The 19,835-nt window shown below is 38.8% G+C and overlaps 1 protein-coding gene across 2 annotated transcripts in view; it reads left to right on the forward strand.

Moving 5' to 3' along the window:
- spas (spastin) overlaps window positions 1–19,835 on the forward strand; it is a 214,028-nt gene that overhangs the window by 169,198 nt on the left and 24,995 nt on the right. The window contains exons 2-3 of one of the 2 annotated variants that reach the window (XM_083137830.1): window positions 16,156–16,323; window positions 18,379–18,630. In XM_083137830.1, the coding sequence (XP_082993956.1) occupies window positions 16,156–16,323; window positions 18,379–18,630 (420 nt within the window). The remainder of the gene's footprint in view (window positions 1–16,155; window positions 16,324–18,378; window positions 18,631–19,835) is intronic. The other variant, XM_083137831.1, reaches the window with a different exon arrangement.

The raw sequence follows: 19,835 nt of genomic DNA on the forward strand, positions 1-19,835 counted from the left end.
GGGTTTGATTTTTTGCTGTATGTTCTTTCATGTTTGGTTATCCACAAATACTGTACAATGGAATTCATTTTTTGCTTTATTTTCTTCCATGTATGTTATCCACAAATACCGTGGGTTTAATTTTTGCTGTATCTTCTTCCATGTATGTTTATCCACAAATACCGTGGGTTTAATTTTTGCTGTATCTTCTTCCATCGTCTGTTGATACACAAATACCATGAGTTTGAAGTTTTGCTGTATCTTATTCCATTTTTTTGTCCACAAATACCATGGTTTTTCGCTGTATCTTCTTCCATGTCTGTTTATCTACAAATACCCTGGGTTTGATTTTTCGCTGTATCTTCTTTCATGTTTGTTTATCCACAAATGCAATGGGTTTTATTTTTTGCTTTATTTTCTTCCATGTACTGTATGTTTATCCACAAATACCATGGGTTTGAAGTTTTACTGTGTCTTATTCCATGTGTGTGTATCCACAAATACCATTAGTTTGATTTTAAATGTCTTCCACTGTATGTCGCTCCACTGATACAATAAGTTTGATCTTCCTGCTACCATTATTTCTGCTTCTATTGCGTGCTGATTCACAATATACCGCGAGTTTGCAGTTTATGCAATCTGTTTTTACTGTATTGGTTCACAACATACCATGGGCACGTTGTCCATACTGCTAACCACTTTACACGTGTTTTTGTAGAAACCCGCGTTACATTAATATTCTGGTCACCATTGAGCGCAGACAACAAAATTCTTGGAAGTCTTCAACGACTATAAATGATGGGTGAGAAATGTAGCTATAAATGGACGATACGACAGTCTTTGTTTCTGCAGGTGATCACCAACCATTCTATAGTCATTGTCACCTCCATCCAAACCGCTGCAATTCTCCTATATGAGCGTCAATATGTATCAATTCAACACCACTCATGCTAAATATATTCCAATGTTTTGAGATGATGCCTGCGTTATCTTAAGTTTAACGCAGGTTCCAAGGTATTGTCCGTTTCCTGGAGACGGCTCTGATTATTGAGATAGATATTAGCATCCTTTGTCTGTGTGCACGCCGTGATATAATCATCTCTTGATTTAATCCTCCGTGGGAAGTTATGGATTCTTCGTTCTACCTCAAGACACTTGGGCGTTCGATGACAATAAATCTTCCAGCTTCTGGATGCCTTTCTCTTCGCGTTCCAAAGCAGTTTAATAGAGTTGGGGGAAATTTTCATCGCGAGGAAACTTTCAACGAAGATATTTGAGAAGAAAAGTTAGCGTATGATTGTGATCCCCTTCCTGCTTCCCTTTATATTCCCCGGGAGACCCAAAGGAGCTGGGCGGTGGCTGGTCAATTGAAATGATTAATGGCGGGTTTGATTCGAAGCTTCTGATTTTCGAATCTTTGGGGGCTCCCACTCTCTCAGAAGGCGTTGAGAATGACGTCACCACATTTTTCAAAATTATTTTCCCCATTGGGTGGGTTTCGGAATCAAACGGTGGCGATACGTTTGCCGGGCCTATTCGTGAGATCCGCCGCGAGATGAATTGGTGATGTCTATTTAAGAAAGAATGGCGGCGTAAGGTCTATTCTTTCAGTTCTAGAAAACATAATGGAAATTGGCCATGCATTACCCCAGTGGAAGGTTGCTGAAAAGTCTTAGCCCCTTTATTCGTTTTATGTCCCGCCAAGCTTCGTGACGGGAGTGGTTAGCATAACGCGCGACGACACCAGGGATCACGGCTTTGAATCCTGGCCTGGGCATGGGTGTTCTTTGCGAGTCTCTCTTCATCAATTTCATCGCATCATCCTCATCGTCGCGATTAGCCAAAAGTGACGCTAAATGATAAAAATCCAATCAAATCATTTTTTTTACATCCAGAGGCTCCTTGTCGCGATGAGAATAATTAATCATCAATTGAAATAGATCTTTCGTTCCAGTGGTGCACGAACAGGAGGGTACAGAGGTATATAGTATTGTACACTCCTGTTCACATAAAGTGTAACCCCTTATAGGGTTAAACAGTTGAAGTATGCGCTACTTTATCAGAACAAGAGTGCACACTCAATTTTTTTTAAAGGGGTATTCTCCTAAAGTCATCGATTAACATTATACCCCCAGAAAATTTTCTTACAAGTGCGAAGAGAACAGTTGGTAGAAGATTTTAGTTATATAAAACATGTTTTTTTTTCTCACATCTAAAAGCACGAAATTATGGTTCATATTTTTACAAAAATATACAGTATACAACCACGCAACAGGATTCCCAATTGCCACTAATGTATTGAATTTGTAATTATTATAAACAATGTATATGACTTATCTATAAATAATCACAAAGATGTCTGAAGAATTCACAAGTAAAGGAAATTTGGTTTAGGTAAGAAATCAATATACCATAGTAAAGTCTCAAACGAGAGTCTCGATTTTACAAAAATCAGTCTCGTTCTCGTCTCAATTTTTAGAGGCCCTTTTCTATCTCTGTACGATCCCTACTCCAGCGTTATTTTGTGTCCTGTGTCCTCGTATACCCTGTCCCACCTAACTGTGGAGCAAGTCTGCGCATAGCATTGAGTGGCTAGAGCGAAGTAGTACACGCTGCTGGGAAGGCTGGTAACTTCAGTCTCTTTCCCCCAATCCACGCAATTCGGTTCCTCTTACGTGTTCATTGGCGGAGCCGTCTCGCGTCACTACTTGCGCAGAGACTTGTTTTCGTGTGCCTGCTCCACAGTTAGCTGGGACAGAGTATAGAGGGAGAACCCAAATACCTAGGACCGTACACCATCTAAGGGTGCGACAATAGTAATTTGAACCTTTTCATTCAACATTCTTTAAACTTCATCGTGAGAAATCTCTGACACGTTCTCAAGAGATAATTCTCATTTATAATTGTCGATCTGACTGAAAACAGAATAATTCGGATTTTTTCCCATATTTGCCGAAGTATTTCTGGCTCTCCGTGTCAAGTACTTCTTGCATGCAGTTGATTCATAGCTCAGGTATAAGTTTCGCAAGTTCGATTTTATGGATGACACGCTCATAAATCGCCACTAATATACGGTCGCATTATTATTTTGCACGACAGTTATTCAATCGATTTCCGTGGTCAACCGCTGTGACGTAGCAAATTTCATTACATTATGACCAATAGTTTGATTCTTAAGGCCGGTCCACACGCTACGTCTTATAGGTACGTCTTGCTTACGCAGTTGAAAACTGTACATTCCAAGATGTTGCAGTTCCGGTGCGTCTACACGCTACGTCTTGCTGTACAGTTTTCTCTGCTTAGTTCCTCGCAGTCTATTGTTCGTCAAATTTCGCAGTTTGTCTTCCAAAAAGAAGGCAAATTAAACGTGTTAAGAGCACGAGGCGTTCAGGATAGTACAGGCACTGCTACTGAAAACTCGCCATTTTTTCACTTGACGTTACTTCGTGAATTTCGTGCTGAGAAATATTGTGCTTATTTACTTATCACCTAATGTGAATAAATATACCTTCATTGTAAACGTATACTATTATATTAGCACTACCTAAAAACTAAGAGACTATTCCAATAGTTTGCGAAGATTAGTTTTCCTAATTCCGTAGAATACAATGTTCAAAAATCAAAAGTTATCATAAATACCCTTTCTTGATGATTCTCCTTATGAAAAATGTATTTACAATTCAGTTTGCTTAAAAATATTTTCATTACTTTATGCCGCTCTTTTACCTCTTGAATTAATCGCGACGATGAGAATAGATGACGAAGTGATGGGACGAACACAGTGATACGCACATGACCATGGTTCGAACTTGAGACTTTCGGCTTTGTAGCACATTATTCTGACATTAAGGAGATCGGGTAAGGTAAGTTATTAAAACACACTTCCTGCGGGTTTGATACGTAAAAGTATACCACCTTGTTACAATTTGTGGTTTGGCTTATTTTACTTCACTTCCCCGCTATTTTGGCTCATTTCAATGGGAAGGTGTGATGATGGACACTCACAAACACCCATGCCCAAGTCGGGATTCGAACCTGAGACCTCTGGCGTCATTGCGCGATGTGATAACCACTCCGCCACAGACACTAGAGTTGACGAGCTGTATCTTTGCGGGTGAACCTTGCCCAAGCCCGGCTGCGCAGTAACATGGGGGAGGAGCTACCGGCTGCGCGTCATTATCCTTGCGTTCTGTCCTTGCTGTCGACCACCCAAAGGGGGAGTAGGTGGCAACTACATAAACGCATCTCTCTCACACACTGCGCGGAGTAGCCAAGGCCACCGCAAAGATACAGCTCGTCAACTAAGCTAGGCTAATCCGGGCTGGACCTCTAATTTAAAGTGGATTCGAACCACTGATTAATGTGACCCTCCCCCAAGATTGAACTCGGGTCCCCTTGATTATATAGCGACAGACTTACCATGCCGTCATCAGAGACTTCATCGGTTCAGTAAAATCATCCTTATCGTTGCGATTATCCTGGAAAGGCAGAAAAGAATTCACACTATCTCATAGTTTCTTGATCAGTCAAAGATCCAAATAAATGAAAATACCTTAACATTGGCTTGTAAACATTATCATCTCCAGCGCCAGAACGAACCGATTGGTTTATTCACTTTGGCCAACTCTTTTCGGTAAACAGTCCTCATGGAATTTGTTATCCTTACTACTGTATTTCTGTTCGCTGAAGCGTCAACCTCTGTACTTTTGTATTAAGGTCTCATAGGTGTGATTCTTCTTGTCATTGTCGCTGTAGTTCTTTGATTTTACTCTCTACAAACACGGACATTTCTTGTAGAGTTCAATGAACTCCGCTAAAAACTCGCGTGGACACTGACGAAGGTTGGTCATCGTTTTACAAAAACTAAATTTATCAGGAATAAAAGAGAGCAAGATTTTCCAACTCCCGTTAATAGTGTTTCAGCACTAGGGTTGAAGGGAAACTGAGCAACAGGGGGAGCGCAGTCCTTGAGGTTTGCACACATATCTATGCTCTTGGGCTCAGTCTTTGGACGACAATTTCCGCATGTGCGCAGTTCTAAAATTTGCACAGTCTTCCTGTCCACACGCTATGTCTTGCATGCCCAGTTCTGATCTGCGCAAGCAAAACGTACTTTAAGGATGTAGCGTGTGGACCGGCCATTATAAGCGAAAATCAGGTGTATCCAGTTTTCACTTAATCATTTTATCTTCCGACAGTCGGAGCTATTGATTTGATCTTCGTGGTATTGTCAGGTAAATGGGTTTTCATTCGACAATGCATCGGAAGCATCGAGCGTAACGGGTTGGGTCGATTGCTTGTCATTTCAGTCAGGGAGAGAAGAAACAATGGAATGGAAGCGAATTGGAAAGATGAAAGAGGAGCAGGTGTTTTGGACGTCTAAGGATGAGGGTTAGAGGAAGGAAGAATTGTACTGCACAAGATGTACATTTATAACTACTGTGCCGATTTATAGGAACTTAAAAACGCACCATGAATTTATACACACACACACACACACACACACACACACACACACACACACACACACACACACACACACACACACACACATATATATACATACATACAGGGTGTCATTTAAATGGCTCCCACGGGCCACGGAAACGTATAGAGGACGTCAATACAAACAACTTTTCTCAGTAACATTTTTCTCGTTGGTGTATCGTTTCGGCGCTACAGCCGTTCAAAAAAAGCCGGTTTTGCCGCCTGAATGCTGGCAACCACACACAACATTTGATTGCATTTGTGACATCATATCCCGTCGTGAAGCAATGCGTTCCAGGGTTGCCAGGAACATACATATTTTGATATATATATATATAGCCACATTATGTACAGTCACCAGCAATAGAAAATGGGACACTTAAATCCTGAAATACTGCCGCCCCTGCAAAGCGTTATGGGTGTTACCTAACTCTGAGGCGATAGCAGAACTTTTTGTAAAGTTGTTATTGAAGTTTGATCATTGCTGTAAAGTTAGGCAACACACAACACCAACTTATGGCTGGGAAGGCAGCATTTCAAGATCTGGGTGTCCCATTTTTATTGCAGGTTACTGTACATGACTGAAAAGTGGGGGTCATACATTGTCATGTGCCCCCACCGTCCTTTTGTAAGGAAAGTTGGACCAAAAAGAGGGGTTATGTGTCCCACCAACCCTAATCGGTACACCACTGCACAATCATCATCATTTGCATTTTCGTATGTATTTGTAGGAACCTAAATGGGGTTACTTTCCAGTTTTCTGTAGCTGGGATGCCTCATCAGTGTAATGGTCGCATTTATATTCAGGTCTTTACCTTTATTTGTATTTGAAAACACGCTTGGTTCCAAGATCCCCTTTGGTAACTCCGGCCGAAAATGAGGAACAGGAAAGAATTTTCCAAGATCCTTTTCTAGGAAGAACCACCTCTTGTTGGGAGCTTAATGCGATTAAAATCGTGATTTAAGTCATGTTGCCCGAGATTTGTGTTCGTGAGTGAAGCGTATCATTAATGAACAATCTTCCATGAAATTTTCGGTCTCAGGTTTCGTGTTTATGGGTGAAGGTAATGTTTCTTAGGCCGACTACGGAGCTCCCGGAATGGTGGTGTTTCACTTCCACTTTTCGAAAAAGTACAGATGAAATTCCAAAATAAAAAGTTGTCACGTAGTAAGGTACAATTGAGAGATGATAGCAGCATCGATGGTCGAGTTTTCAACACTCATCCTACCAGCAAAGGCCCCGGGTTTGGATCTCACCCTGGGCATGCGGACACTTTGTTGCTTCCTGAAATTTCATCTAATCAGCATCTATCCCTATCGTCACTATTTACCAAAAGTAGCAAAAAATATGAAAAATGCAAGAAAGAACGAACTAGTTGATAAATGACACATTAAGAGAAGCGTAAATATGATCTGTGAATACTGAAGAACATTAAGTAGAATATCTCAAAAATATTTCGGTACGTGTGCAGTATCAGATAGAAACACGCTAGATTCATATCTTGGAGAAAATTTTTTTGAACCCTCAAGTTATGACACCTTGTTAACAAAATTCGATAAAGAAGAACGTAATATTTGAAAAGGGAGAAACTTCGATTTGACAGTGTAAGGTAAAGCAAAATGACAAGAATTATATACATAATTACATTGTACCCCGAAGGAAGAAACTCTTTCAGCCCGGAAGTGAAGAAAATTAATTGTGTTGGTAATCTGTCTGAACAACCCCTTCATTCTCAACTAAGTCCATGTTAGATATTTTTTGCCATTGGAAGGAGAATTTAATTACTCTTATACCCTTGCTAGGAAAATACTTCCCTTAGGGCCAAATCCTCTGCCCCTTTCCTTCCTTCATCTTGGCAGTTATTGGAGAGATTCCCCTTCTGAAGGAACATCTAGTTTTTGCGGAACCTTCAAAGGCTGTGCTTGAAGCTTCTTCAAACTTTTTTCTGAAGTTAGGAATTTCTGTAGTTGCATGACAGAAAGCCTAGTGGGCATTTGGCTATGTTTCTTGTTGCACCCATTCCCGGCACGGACCAGACAAGCGTCACTTCGCATGAGTGATCAAGTTCGACATATCAAAAAAGGTTAGTACTCAGAGTTGTACCTTATTGGATAAGCTACGTACGTATTTTCAGCTTCATTTTGAGTGTGCTTGAGAGTTATTTTTTTATAAACATTGCATTTGTACCGTACGACAGCTATAAGGGTAGTTCTTTTCAAAATAAGAATTTTTAAGTCTGTTTCATCTTTTGATAAAATTGATTCAATTATCATTCACTTGTTTTCTCAAGACTTTTCGAGGAGAGGCTGGTTACTTAAGCCCGTTGAGGGTAATGATTATGAATAGTGAACTGTAGGGCTTAGAAACAGAGGGTCAAGTCGAGGATCCTCCAAGGTTTAGAAGTCGATAAAGTTGTGTATACGTTAACATAAAACTTGGAGAATTTTGGAGTTTTAAGGAGACGAAGCCCTTAAACAGAGTAGGCTGGCTATTGACGGAAAAATGACTGTATGGCACTACTCATGACAGATGCTGTAAAATATGAAAGTATGAATTGTACATAGCTAGCACGTTGCACGTTGCATTTTCTTGAAGTTTTCTTCTAGAAGTACCGTTTCCTTGACTCCCATCTGTTTTAAAGTTGTGGTAGTGGCGTAGTATGATGATCTGGCTTCTGTTACCCCTGCAACTGTCGCTCGAGGTTCGGCGATAAGCTTCTATAATATTTGGGAAATGAAGCGAAACAGTTTCAACAACTTTATGAAAAGTGGTTGTAGCAGTTCAACCTCAATTGCATTATCTTAGCTCACTGGCCTGGTGGTTTAGGACGTAAACATGCGTTTTGCTTCTAAATCAGAACATGTTTGTCATTAACTATAACGCACAGGAGCCATTAACTGTAATCTTGCACAGTAGTGACATCTGTAGTCCGTCCGCGGAACTGGCAGCGTCCGTTTTGCAAATTATTCGAGATATCTTCATAGATAAACAATCTATGGTGAATGTACCTCGCCCTTTTGATTCAAGGCATGCCATTTGAAAGCTACAATAGTGTAGGTAGAACAGATATATATAATAACTAGCTACTGGCCTACTTTCTCCACGTAAATATTTGGGTGGCGTTGTAAGATTGCATGGCCGACGAAGGTGCCTTGAGTAATGTCGAGCAAATGTTAGAGGTTGAAGGTCGTTGTTCTGTGAAGAGATCAGTGACCCTTGGGTACATGGGTAGAAGAACCTTGGAACGAAAGTAACACGAATCCTATTAGTGTGTCGTGCTGGTGGAATTTCCATTGCAAGGAAGCACGCGAAACTAAAATTGGATCATTTGCTTTATGAACTATTCCGAAAGGGGGTAAGGTGATGAAGGGGGGGAGTTGATGGCGTAAAAAAAAATCTGCAAATGTTAGAACAAAAGAAACATGAAAACGCCTTGTGTTTTTCGTGCCATGAGAAATACGACTGCCTCTGAATGTAAGAATAACAAAATCTTCTCATTTAGGATATTTTTTTCGTCTGATTTTATGAAACGTTAAAACGCCCAAATAATGTGAAATTCTGATTTCTTGATCGCTTATTGCCAAGTCAATGTTTAAAAGTTATTTTTGGTTTCAGTGTTGCAGTAACAAAAATGTTTACATTCAGTTTGTATCATTCGAACTTCAAACTTTCCCAAATAAATTGCAATGTTTCAAGGTTATGCAGAAACAATACATACAAAAGACAGTTGTACCACAACTAGATGCAAACTTTTCTACGAGGGTCACTATTTATATTTTGAGCCTTGGCAACATTGATTGAAGTTAGGCGCGATTTCACGTTTGCACGGAATCGTCTGGCATTATTGACCATAACGTACTTCAAATGTTTTGTCAATAGCTTTATTTGTGTTTTTTATGTTGCCTTGGAGATTGCGCAACAACAATAAAATGGAATTAACTCGTGAACATTTTCGTGCGATGATTTTTTACGATTTTTGACGTGGATTATCAATACAAGAGTGCATCGATCAACTTACTTCCACATTTGGCGATGAAACCCCATCCTTTGCCACTGTGAAACGCTGGTATAACGAATTTAATCGTGGCCGCCATTCGCTCACCGACGAGATTCGCGAAGGTCGTCCAAAATCAGTTGTTGTTCAAGAAAACATTGATGCTGTGCAAAACCTAATACTGCAAGATCGTCATGTGACATACTGTGAGATTGAGGCAACCATAGGCATTAGTTCCACCAGCATATATAAAATATTACGTGATCATTTAGCTGTGAGAAAGGTATGTTCTCGTTGGATCCCACACAATTTGACAAAAACTCAAAAAGACGCTCGCGTCAATTGGTGCAAACAAATGCTCAATAAATATAATCGTGGTGCTTCAAAAGACGTATATAAGATTGTAACAGGTGACGAATCATGGATATATGCATATGAGCCGGAACGTAAACAGCAGTCGACTGTATGGGTGTTTCAAGGTGAACCCAATCCAACAAAAGTTGTTCGCGCTCGAAGCACATCGAAACAAATGGTCGCCAGTTTTTTCGGGAAAACTGGTCATGTGGCAACTGTCCTTTTAGAGGAACGTAGAACGGTCAACTCTGAATGGTACACAACAATTTGTTTGCCAGAGGTGTTCGGTCAAATACGGAAAACAAACAAACAAACGCCGTCGGATCATTCTTCATCAAGACAATGCCAGCTGTCCCACATCTCGTCTAACAACCGACTTTATGAACAGTCAAAAAATCGAATTGATTGGCACCCAATGACTTCTTCTTGTTCCCGAATGTCAAGAATAAATTGCGTGGACAACGATTTTCGTAGGCGGAAGACGCCGTTGATGCGTTCAAAAACCATATTATGGAGGTGTCTCAAGAAGATTGGAAAAACTGCTTTGACAAATGGTTCGAACGAATGCAAAAGTGTATTGACCATAAAGGAGAATACTTCGAAAAACAATAAAGCAGTTTTCAATGCCAAATTCCTGTTTTTTCATTGTTAGGCTCAAAATATAAATAGTGACCTCGTATTGTATGTTTTATTATGGAACTTTATACACACGATGTCATTGCATTCATTCTTAACCTATTCGTGCGTAAATAAACTGTAATTCAAATCATATTTCGTTCTTAAGTTTTTTTTGTCAAAAATAGTTATCTTCTTGTAGTACAAAGCGTACTGATGGTTTTAAAAGTGCACAAACTTTTAAGGAAGTGTGCATAATGTGTTCAATATGTGTATATATAATAGAAATTGTAGCTTTCCTGGCGACGTGATTCGAACAAGTGTTCTCGGGTTACTAGCCAGGTTAAATTGAAAATGAGAGCAATGTATGGAAACGTTGGAAGCTAACGCCAATTTAACCTGGCTGGTAACCCAAGAACACTTGTTCGAATGTGTATCTATGTTAGATTGTGTTCTAAGAATGTACAAGAAGTGTAGGACGTATTTGACTTTCTTTCATCTGGTACCTTACTTTTTGAACACCCCCCGTGACATATTATATAGAAGAAAGTGCACCATATTTTATCCACACACACACAAAATTAATAATACGTTCAAACTACGCTAATTTCCCGCATATTCACTGACTGTGACGCCGATATTGTGTTGCGATCCATGACCTACCAATGATGACGTCGCATGTAAACGAAGCGTGTGCGCGCAGGCCTTATTATAAGAATATCGTTCACGGACAGAATATAGTCAATTAAAAGTGCTTCGGGTACTATTATAGTATGGGGTGGGGTGATACCTGTAAATCATATATTTCGCACTTTCTTACATTGCTAACGTACTATTTTGGAATGCGGAACATTTCCTAAGGTGAAATAATGCATTTCTAAGTAAGATAATGTCTATTTCTTACATTTACGAGTACTTACCGTTACTTGTTATTTCGATTCTGTAACACATTATGGCGACAGTGTACTGGTTCATCGCGCGTTGTGCGAGTGTTTTGTCGATTTATGCAGTGCTGCAACCTCGTTCACCGGAAAATACCTACTTTCGTGCCCGGATTTGAAATTATGCTAATACCTCGCAAACCATTGACGTTAGCCCCAAAAACCATTGACGTTAGCCCCAGAAACCATTTTCCGTAAAGTTAGGTTAGGCAAGCATAGTTAAAAAAAATTAAAAATTAAAAATACTAGACACGTCGTGTTCTAGTGAAAACACGGCGAGTTTGAAACACTGACTACGGGATTACGTCATCTATTGTGCTCTCGTGCAGAAAGCAAATGGCGGCAGCACAAACAGCTTGTCGGACAGAGATTTTCGCAGAAAACAACATGTATTCGCATTAAAATGGATCAAAACTACATTCACAAACTTCCACAACGCTACAGAAAACAATTTCCGTAAGTACATTCTCCTGTAAATTTGAAGAAATCCGTCACCCCTATACTATAATGTTACCGTGCTTCGATTACGTAGCAGAAAGTGAGGTAGAGAACCGGGTACGTGCAAGAACCTATTTCAAAGTAGGAAGATTTTATTATTATTATTTAACCCTTTTGTATTGTCGCGTTTTAAAATTTTTGTGATTTTTCATTTAATTTTTATTTTATTTGGGTTTGGGTGGTAGACCAATAGCTGAACATTGTTCAATAATAAAGTGTATTGAATTCAATCGACCCCATATTGAACTTATCATATCGCATGAAACATGAAAGACCCATGCTAAGAAAAAGCACCCTTTTATGTTCTACTAATTGATTAAAACCCAGAGAGAAGCACAATTCTGTTATCCGTTAAGATGAAAGCTATAAAAATTCGCTCAGTGTAACCTACGGAGCGCTCTCGTATTCTCTAGTGAGATCGCCGATGCGTAAAAAAGCCCGTAGTAATGCCTAGCGAGGATTCGTGCTAACAGCATTGATCGATTGACCGATTTCGAAACTCGCCCGTTATTGCTTTCTAGAAGCTAATCGTCTAATGGGTTTACCAATTTCACCGCTGATCGCGACACAAATTAAATTTGGAGTATCTACTGCAAAACAGCCCTCACTTTTTTCTCCCTCCAGGTTCCCTAACAGCCGCTATCCCAGCTGTGTTTCGAATTGGAGACTTGTTGGTGGCACGAGTGTTGTGAACGGAGGAAAAATAAACCTGTATGTGTGTTTAAGCGTGGATTTTAAGCGGCTAAAGGTCAGTATCTCCATCCACTGCAAGAACGAAGTTAATGTAAACAAAACCACGTGACTGAGAAATTTCGTTTCCTGTGTGTTAGTTCTGGTGGTAGCCGCACAACTCATAATACATGGTCCCACAGTGTGGCTACTCACCGGAAATTTCGAGAATTATGCGTGAATTTTTCTTCGTAGACGGTAAAAAAAATTCATTTTATTCATTCATATCCCATTGAATACATACATACGTATTTATAGATGCGCTGAGACAAGTACAGTAAAACCTGTCTATCCCGGAACATGATGGTTCCGAGCAAAATTTTCCTTCTTATACAGGGTTGACTTTAAATACAGTATAGAGCGCTGCAGGAAATAATGGAAAGACAGATTCACCTTTCGCATTACTTACAAGGTAGAGTACTAATGCATGTACGTACATGAATAAAAATGCGATACAGTCGCAATAAGCATAGCAGATATTACAATTATGTAACTACACAACATGTTGGTACACTTTTTACAGTATTGTAAGAACATACATACTTATGTATCTTTTCGAACCCGGGACCCCTGGCGTCGTAGCGCGATGTGGATAGAGAGAAAGAGAAAGATTGAAAGATGGAATAAGAGAGGTGAAGAAAGATTGAGATAAAAGTGAAGGAAAAAGGAAGAAGCAAAGAGAGAGAACAAGAAAAATAGAAAGATGACGAAAGAACCGAGGAGAAATAGACAAAGGTGGAGAAAGAGGGTAAGAGATGAAAGAAAGAAACGGAATCGTAACAGCTGTGAGTATTGTAGCGCATTCTTTCATATCGACAATGTTACCGATAAGCGACTGGCAACAGAGGCGTGTTCCACTTACAGTATTGCATTGTTTTCTTGCGAGCGAAAAAAATAAAGGAAGAAATTTCCGTCTTACTGAGAATAAAAACATCTCGGTCTTTAAATGGTGTTCCGTTTCCGCGTTAAGGTTTCCGCCTTAAGCAGGTCATTTTCAGGTATAAAATCGGTCCGTTCTGGGGACTTTTTTCCCCCCGTATTTACAGGTTTCCTTCTTATAGAGGTTCCGGGATATGCAGTTTTTACTGTATTTCACAGTTTTTAACTTCTATTTTTATTGAGAAAGGAAAAGAAAGCTGCGTGGAAAATAAAACAATTCTCTCAATGCGTTTACTTTGTTAAAAGTCCTTTGGAGAACAATCTATCTGACAGACGGAATATTATTGCTATATAAAATATCTCGAAGTTGATAAGATAAATTTGAGTGTGAAATTCTTATGCAATTAACATTATTTTTTAGATTATTTATAATTTGTAATATTTGTGACTTGTGTTTGTAGGTTATTACGAGTCTGAGTATGTGAAGTGGCAAAGTAAAACTCCTCACCTTAAACTAAATATTTTAAATTTATATACTCTTTCATTGAATTAGAATTTTTTGGATACACTTGAATCTCAGACTTTTTATATTGTTTATATACTTGTGTGTGTGTGTGGTTGATGAGAGGCTGTAATACGTAAGGTTGATATAGAGAAAACACCTACTTGTACCCTTGAACTTTTTGGAAAGTTCACCTTGAAAACCGGGAATTATACTATATTTGACTTTTGCATTACAATTAATGTCATGGAAGCCTAATGCATTTTGAAAGCTAGGCGAGGAGCTTGCTTAATGAATATTGTCATTATCCACACTTTATAAGTCCATATTTAATTCCATATTTTGATTAAAATAAATATATGACACATATCCAACACTTTTTAGTACGTATAAATCCGTTCCCTGCTAACAAACCTGGAAAGGCACGTGACCCCCGCGAGTGATTGGGGGTTATTCAGGCACTGGCCTCTTTCGTGGCGCGCTTTCAATCACCTGTTATGTTCTAAGCCTAAAATAATTTAAATGTGCGGAACATAAGGAATAGGAATTGCGGAATTCTGGGAAGACAACTCGGAGTAGAAGCTATGCAAAATGCACACACCGGAAATTGAAAGCGACCGACTGACCGACCTAAAGTCCTATCGATTGATGCGTAAAGGATACGACCAGTAAATAATTGCCCCAGAGGTTCGATTTTCCTAGTTCGACACGGAGATCAATACAGAACGCATTTAGCAGAAGACTCGGCACAAGCTGCCCTTTATTCGGGCAGAGGGAAAGGGAGAAATTTTCATCCCGAAGCAAGGCATGGCCGTACTCCAGCCGTCATTCACATGAGCAAGTATTGTCTGTGACATGACTTTGACGACCTTCGTGTGCCCAACGGCAGAGGAAACCACAGCAGGAATCACCTACAGGTCAGGAGGAGTGTTGCGTAGGTCATCTCCCCCCCCCGTTCCTGTAAGTGCAGGGGAAAGGGAGGGGCAAGCGGGAGGTTTAAAGTTGGTTTGATCTGGCAACAACAATCAGCGATCGGCTGAAGTCGTTTACTTTCTTGTCCTAGAGTGCCGAACGTTGCTCGCGGTAGGAAACAAACTCGAGGCTGCCAAACTTATTGTATGCCCAGTTTTCTCTCACGCACCGTTGTAAACGCCATGCTCAAGAACAGCGTTGGCAATTTATCACACTTCATTATGAATGCAACAGAATACATTGAGTACTGAACAAAGTTCCTTCATCCATATACTATTCAATTGTAGACGTGTTTTATACATATATAAAAGAAACATTGTGTTTTAATCCTTCCAAACCTGCTCAAGAGTCATGTGGTGAGTTTGTTTGATTTTTTAAAGTCCATTTTGAGCACAGATAGGCTAATCGTGACAGCCTACAGGTTGAAATGGGATCCTAACCACTGTGCAATGTGCCTCCACCGGATATCAAACCCGGGACCCCTTGATTACAAGGCATCCTGTTATGAGTGAAAACAGTGGTCAAAGGGTCTTGGTTCACCGTGTCTCCTTTTTTAATGCACAAACATGGCGTTGTGGAAGTTTTACTTTTGAAGTAAGGAACACATTGATTAATGTAACCAAATCACATAGACAGAAAGAAGAAAAGTTGTAGAGGAACTGACCTTTACGAAAACTGCCGAAAAAGATGTATATTATTAATACACTCCATTTAACTTAATTAAGCAGAGTTATTTATTAATAATAAATTTAAAGATCCACTTACTTCCTTTTTTCCCAATACGTATATACATTTTGACAGGAAATAATGTACATCTTATGTAAAACTATACCTCATCACCTTAACATGCTTCGCCTTGTAATAAAGGTGTCCTGGGTTTGATACCCGGTGAAGGCACATAGTGGTTCGGGTCTCACTTCAAAATGTAGGTCCAGTCCCGATTAGCCTTACTGTGCATAAAGTGGACTTAAAACACCAAATCAACCAACCTCAACATGCTACTTAGTAATAAGTAATCGAATCTTCCGTAGTAATTTAGTAATTACTATAGATTGCTATATTTGTTGTAAGAGAGTGGTTAAAGTGCAAAATTAAAGGGGAAATGAATTTTTAAATGTTGCATACATAAAATCATGTTCTTGTAAGTAATTTCAATGCTACATATACCCTGGATATTAAATGTGTTATTTTTTTGTGTTTCCAGGTCAAAAGGATGTGGCCATTGAATTGTACAAGAAGGGAATAGCGGAATTGGAAAAGGGAATAGCAGTAGAATGTTACGGGAAAGGCGAGGTATGGGAAAGAGCGCAGCGTCTCCAGCAAAAAATGAAGACAAACCTCACAATGGCAAAAGATCGCCTAGATTTCTTAGGTAGAAGAGTGTTAGCAATAGTTTCTAGCTTTAGAGATAAGAATTTAGTGTTCATTTCCTAAGTGTAATGTTTACTGTGTGTGTGGAGCATGCATGTGTTATATGTGTCGACTGATAAAGTACGGAAGTAGAGAGACATTGTAGTGTGAATGTTTAGTGTTTTATATAGCTGCTTCTTCTAGATGCATTGTTACGTAAATATTATTTAATTACATTGTGATGTTGTCGTTTTACTGTTAGTGTATTAGTTTTTCTCAACTCTCAGCATATTCTTATCTTTATAAGTGACGCTGTTGAAGTTGAAAATTATTCTCATTGAAGTTATAAGTGATTTAGTTTTTTATTAAACCATTTCTATCGTGTGATATATATATTTTAATACACTTTTCTGGATTTGGGTTTAGAATCTCACTTAAGACATTGTATTAATTTTCTCATGCATATTTTAACATTTCATGCCAAAAATTGTAATTAACTAACATATGTATGTATGTGTGTGTGTGGCGGGGTTTAATTATCATGGGTGGAAAATAGCCCCCTGTGTTGATACACAATGAATAATAAAAATAATATTCATTGAGATAGAAACCCACAACCTGTCTGTTGTAATTCTTGTATAAGCCAGGATGCTTGTCTTTGTTCTATCATGTTCATCATCATCTTCATTCATGCTGCAACTTGCTACTATAAATATGTAATGTAAAAATTACAGGTAAAGAATATAATACAAGAAAATTTGGTTAGATACATACAAGGTGTTTCTGACTTTCAGGAATGATGGAAGGGGACAAGAACATGAACATGTGATACGGAACCCCGGTCCGGAAACTGTTTTTAGTAGGTAGCAGGTTCTATGTAATCTCTTAATCTTTTATGCCTTATGGGGTGCCTTTGAAAGTGCGGTTAAGGAAACCCTTAATAAGTAATGCCATTGCTACATCATATCTTGTCAAGCCAAAATGAATACATTACAGAAGTTCAAAATGTCATTTCTCAGCTTCGATGCAGACACAGCAGTGGCACAATAAGATCATCTGCTCTAACATCTGTACAGTTGTTCTGATGATACCACAGGTAGGAAGGATTTAGGCCAGGAATTCTTTATCATCCACAGGTGCCTCATAATGAAATATCAAGTTGGGTCAGATCAGGTGAATGTGCTGGCCAAGCAACAGAAGCTCCTATCCCTACCTGCCATTCAGGGGGAAAGTCTCATAAAGACGTTCATGAGCATCAGTTACAATGAGGACTGGACCCCATCATGCTAAACCAAGATGTGCTAATCGACAACAAGTAGAACATGTTGCAGTAACTGAGAAATCTTGACTGGGATCTTTCCGGATCACTTATCACATGTTCGTGTTTTTGAACTCGCCACTGAAAGTCTGAAGCATGTTCATGGAGACACCCTGTATGCGTGTAAATCATCTGGGAAATTAACACAAGGTGCTTGACTGACTAACTTGAATGAGATGGTGTGCATGCAAATATGTATGTGAATATGAGCCAGCACATGTTCATACGTAAAGAAAAACAAATATTCGTCACATTTGGGAAATGGAGTGATTGTCGATTTGGTAATGGATGGTTGGAGTGGGTTCTTTGTTTTCCTGTATGGTATGTCAGCAAGTGTTGTTATTCAAAGGAAACCTGTTATTACTTAAAAGTAGCCCGTATCTCACTGAAATATATGTTTAGCTCTCTATGTATGCTCCGTATAAAGTCAGTATTGCATTCATTTTGCTTATTGATTGATTATGTAAATTTATTTTTACTGATATTTGAAAACTAATCTAAATTAATGTAAAATGTAGTCCTATTTTCAAAACTGGGAAATAGACCAGTCTCCAGTGTAGAGCTTGGAAAGTAGTTATTGTGCTATTTACTGTAAAGATCTAACCCCATAAAAATAACTCAACATTTTCTAATAATATCCAATATGTTTTATTTTTTTTAATGTAGAATTTAAATTTTTTTCGAATCTTTTTTTCTTTTCTTACAATTGTGTTTTTGCTTGCAGGAGTAAGATTGACTTATTTCTTTTTCTGTTTTTAGTAAACCTAGTCCACCTTCAGCAGTTATCAGTGGACACAGAAACATCCGATATTAAAAGATCTAGTAGCAGGGGAAGGATCCATAACTTCCACCCACCCCACAGTCCTCAGCCACGTGTCCATAAAACCTCACACAACACAGAGAAAACCTACACCATGCATTCCTGTATAAACGGAGGATACCCTGCCAGGCAACAGCGTGATAACCGAAATTTGCCTCACTCGCATACCTTTGCCAGCAAGCCTTCTGAAGGTAAATAAAGAGCTGGGAAGATTTGCTTGTAGTTGAGCTTTTAGAAGGATGCCGTTTCTTTTTTTGTTTGAAAGCCATATTCTTTTGCCTGTGGTGCAGTGGTGCCCAATGCTTCAGGAATTCCTTATGCTAATTTTACTTTCTCGTTTTACCTACCTAATGTTTGTTTACCAAATAACAGAATGGCCACGGGAATTTCTGTAAAATTAAGTTTTATATTGGAAAATATAGAGATCACAAACAGGATTCCACCAAATCCATTTCCGATATCCTGTATGGACCTTTAAGTTCAGTAAATTATGAACTGAAATGCCAAAATATTTTGCAATTTTTATTTTTCGTATTTTCTTCTCACTTCACCTTTTTACATCATTCGAGGCCTCCCCGATGGTAATGTCATCACCTTGTAATCAAATGATCCTGCATTTGATATCTGGTGAAGGCACATAGTGATTTGGACCCCACTTGAAACTGTAGGTCCAGTCTCGATTAGCATTTATAAAGTTCAAACTATGTCATTCAAACTCGTACGTAGCTGAATGATTAGGCACACTCTCCATTTGTGTGAGGTGTCCTGTGTTCAATCCCTGGTGTGAGCTTCTAGTGATAACTCAAGAGAATATCATCATTCATCACCAGAAAAGTTTCAAGATTCATTCCATAATAATGTTGTCAAACATAAGAATATTCCATATGTAATAAAATATGTGAGTGGGAAAAATTTGATTGAAAATCCAAAGAAAATATGCTGGGAAGTTTAAAAAATTTTACAATTAGAATCCTGTGGATTGTCCCTTTCCCCAGTTTCTGTGGCCATCCTGAGGTAACCTATTTATTTTTCTTGTAATATTTTTAGTTATAAATATTTGAGCAAAGTTTCACATGCTTTACTCTCCCCATTGATTAGGCAGTATTTCTGATTATTTTACACTGGATTTACAGGTATGAATTTAGTGAGCATGCTGGATTACTAAATCTGCATGAGCTAGAACTTCTTCAACATCATATTTAGAATCCCCTCTTTTATTGCTAAAATGCTATTCTTATTGAAGCCAAAGCCCTTAGATCAACAAATACTATAAGATTGTCTCTTGTCAGAATTCATTAGTGATCTTTACATTTTTGTTTTATCATATACAAGAAAATAATTTATTAATGTTCATAAAACCATAAAGGATATAACTTCTATACATAGTTGAGCTTTA

This window comes from Lepisma saccharinum, chromosome 16 (genome assembly GCF_977018435.1).
Source record: "Lepisma saccharinum chromosome 16, izLepSacc3.1, whole genome shotgun sequence".
In the NCBI taxonomy this organism is placed as follows: Eukaryota; Metazoa; Arthropoda; class Insecta; order Zygentoma; family Lepismatidae; genus Lepisma; species Lepisma saccharinum.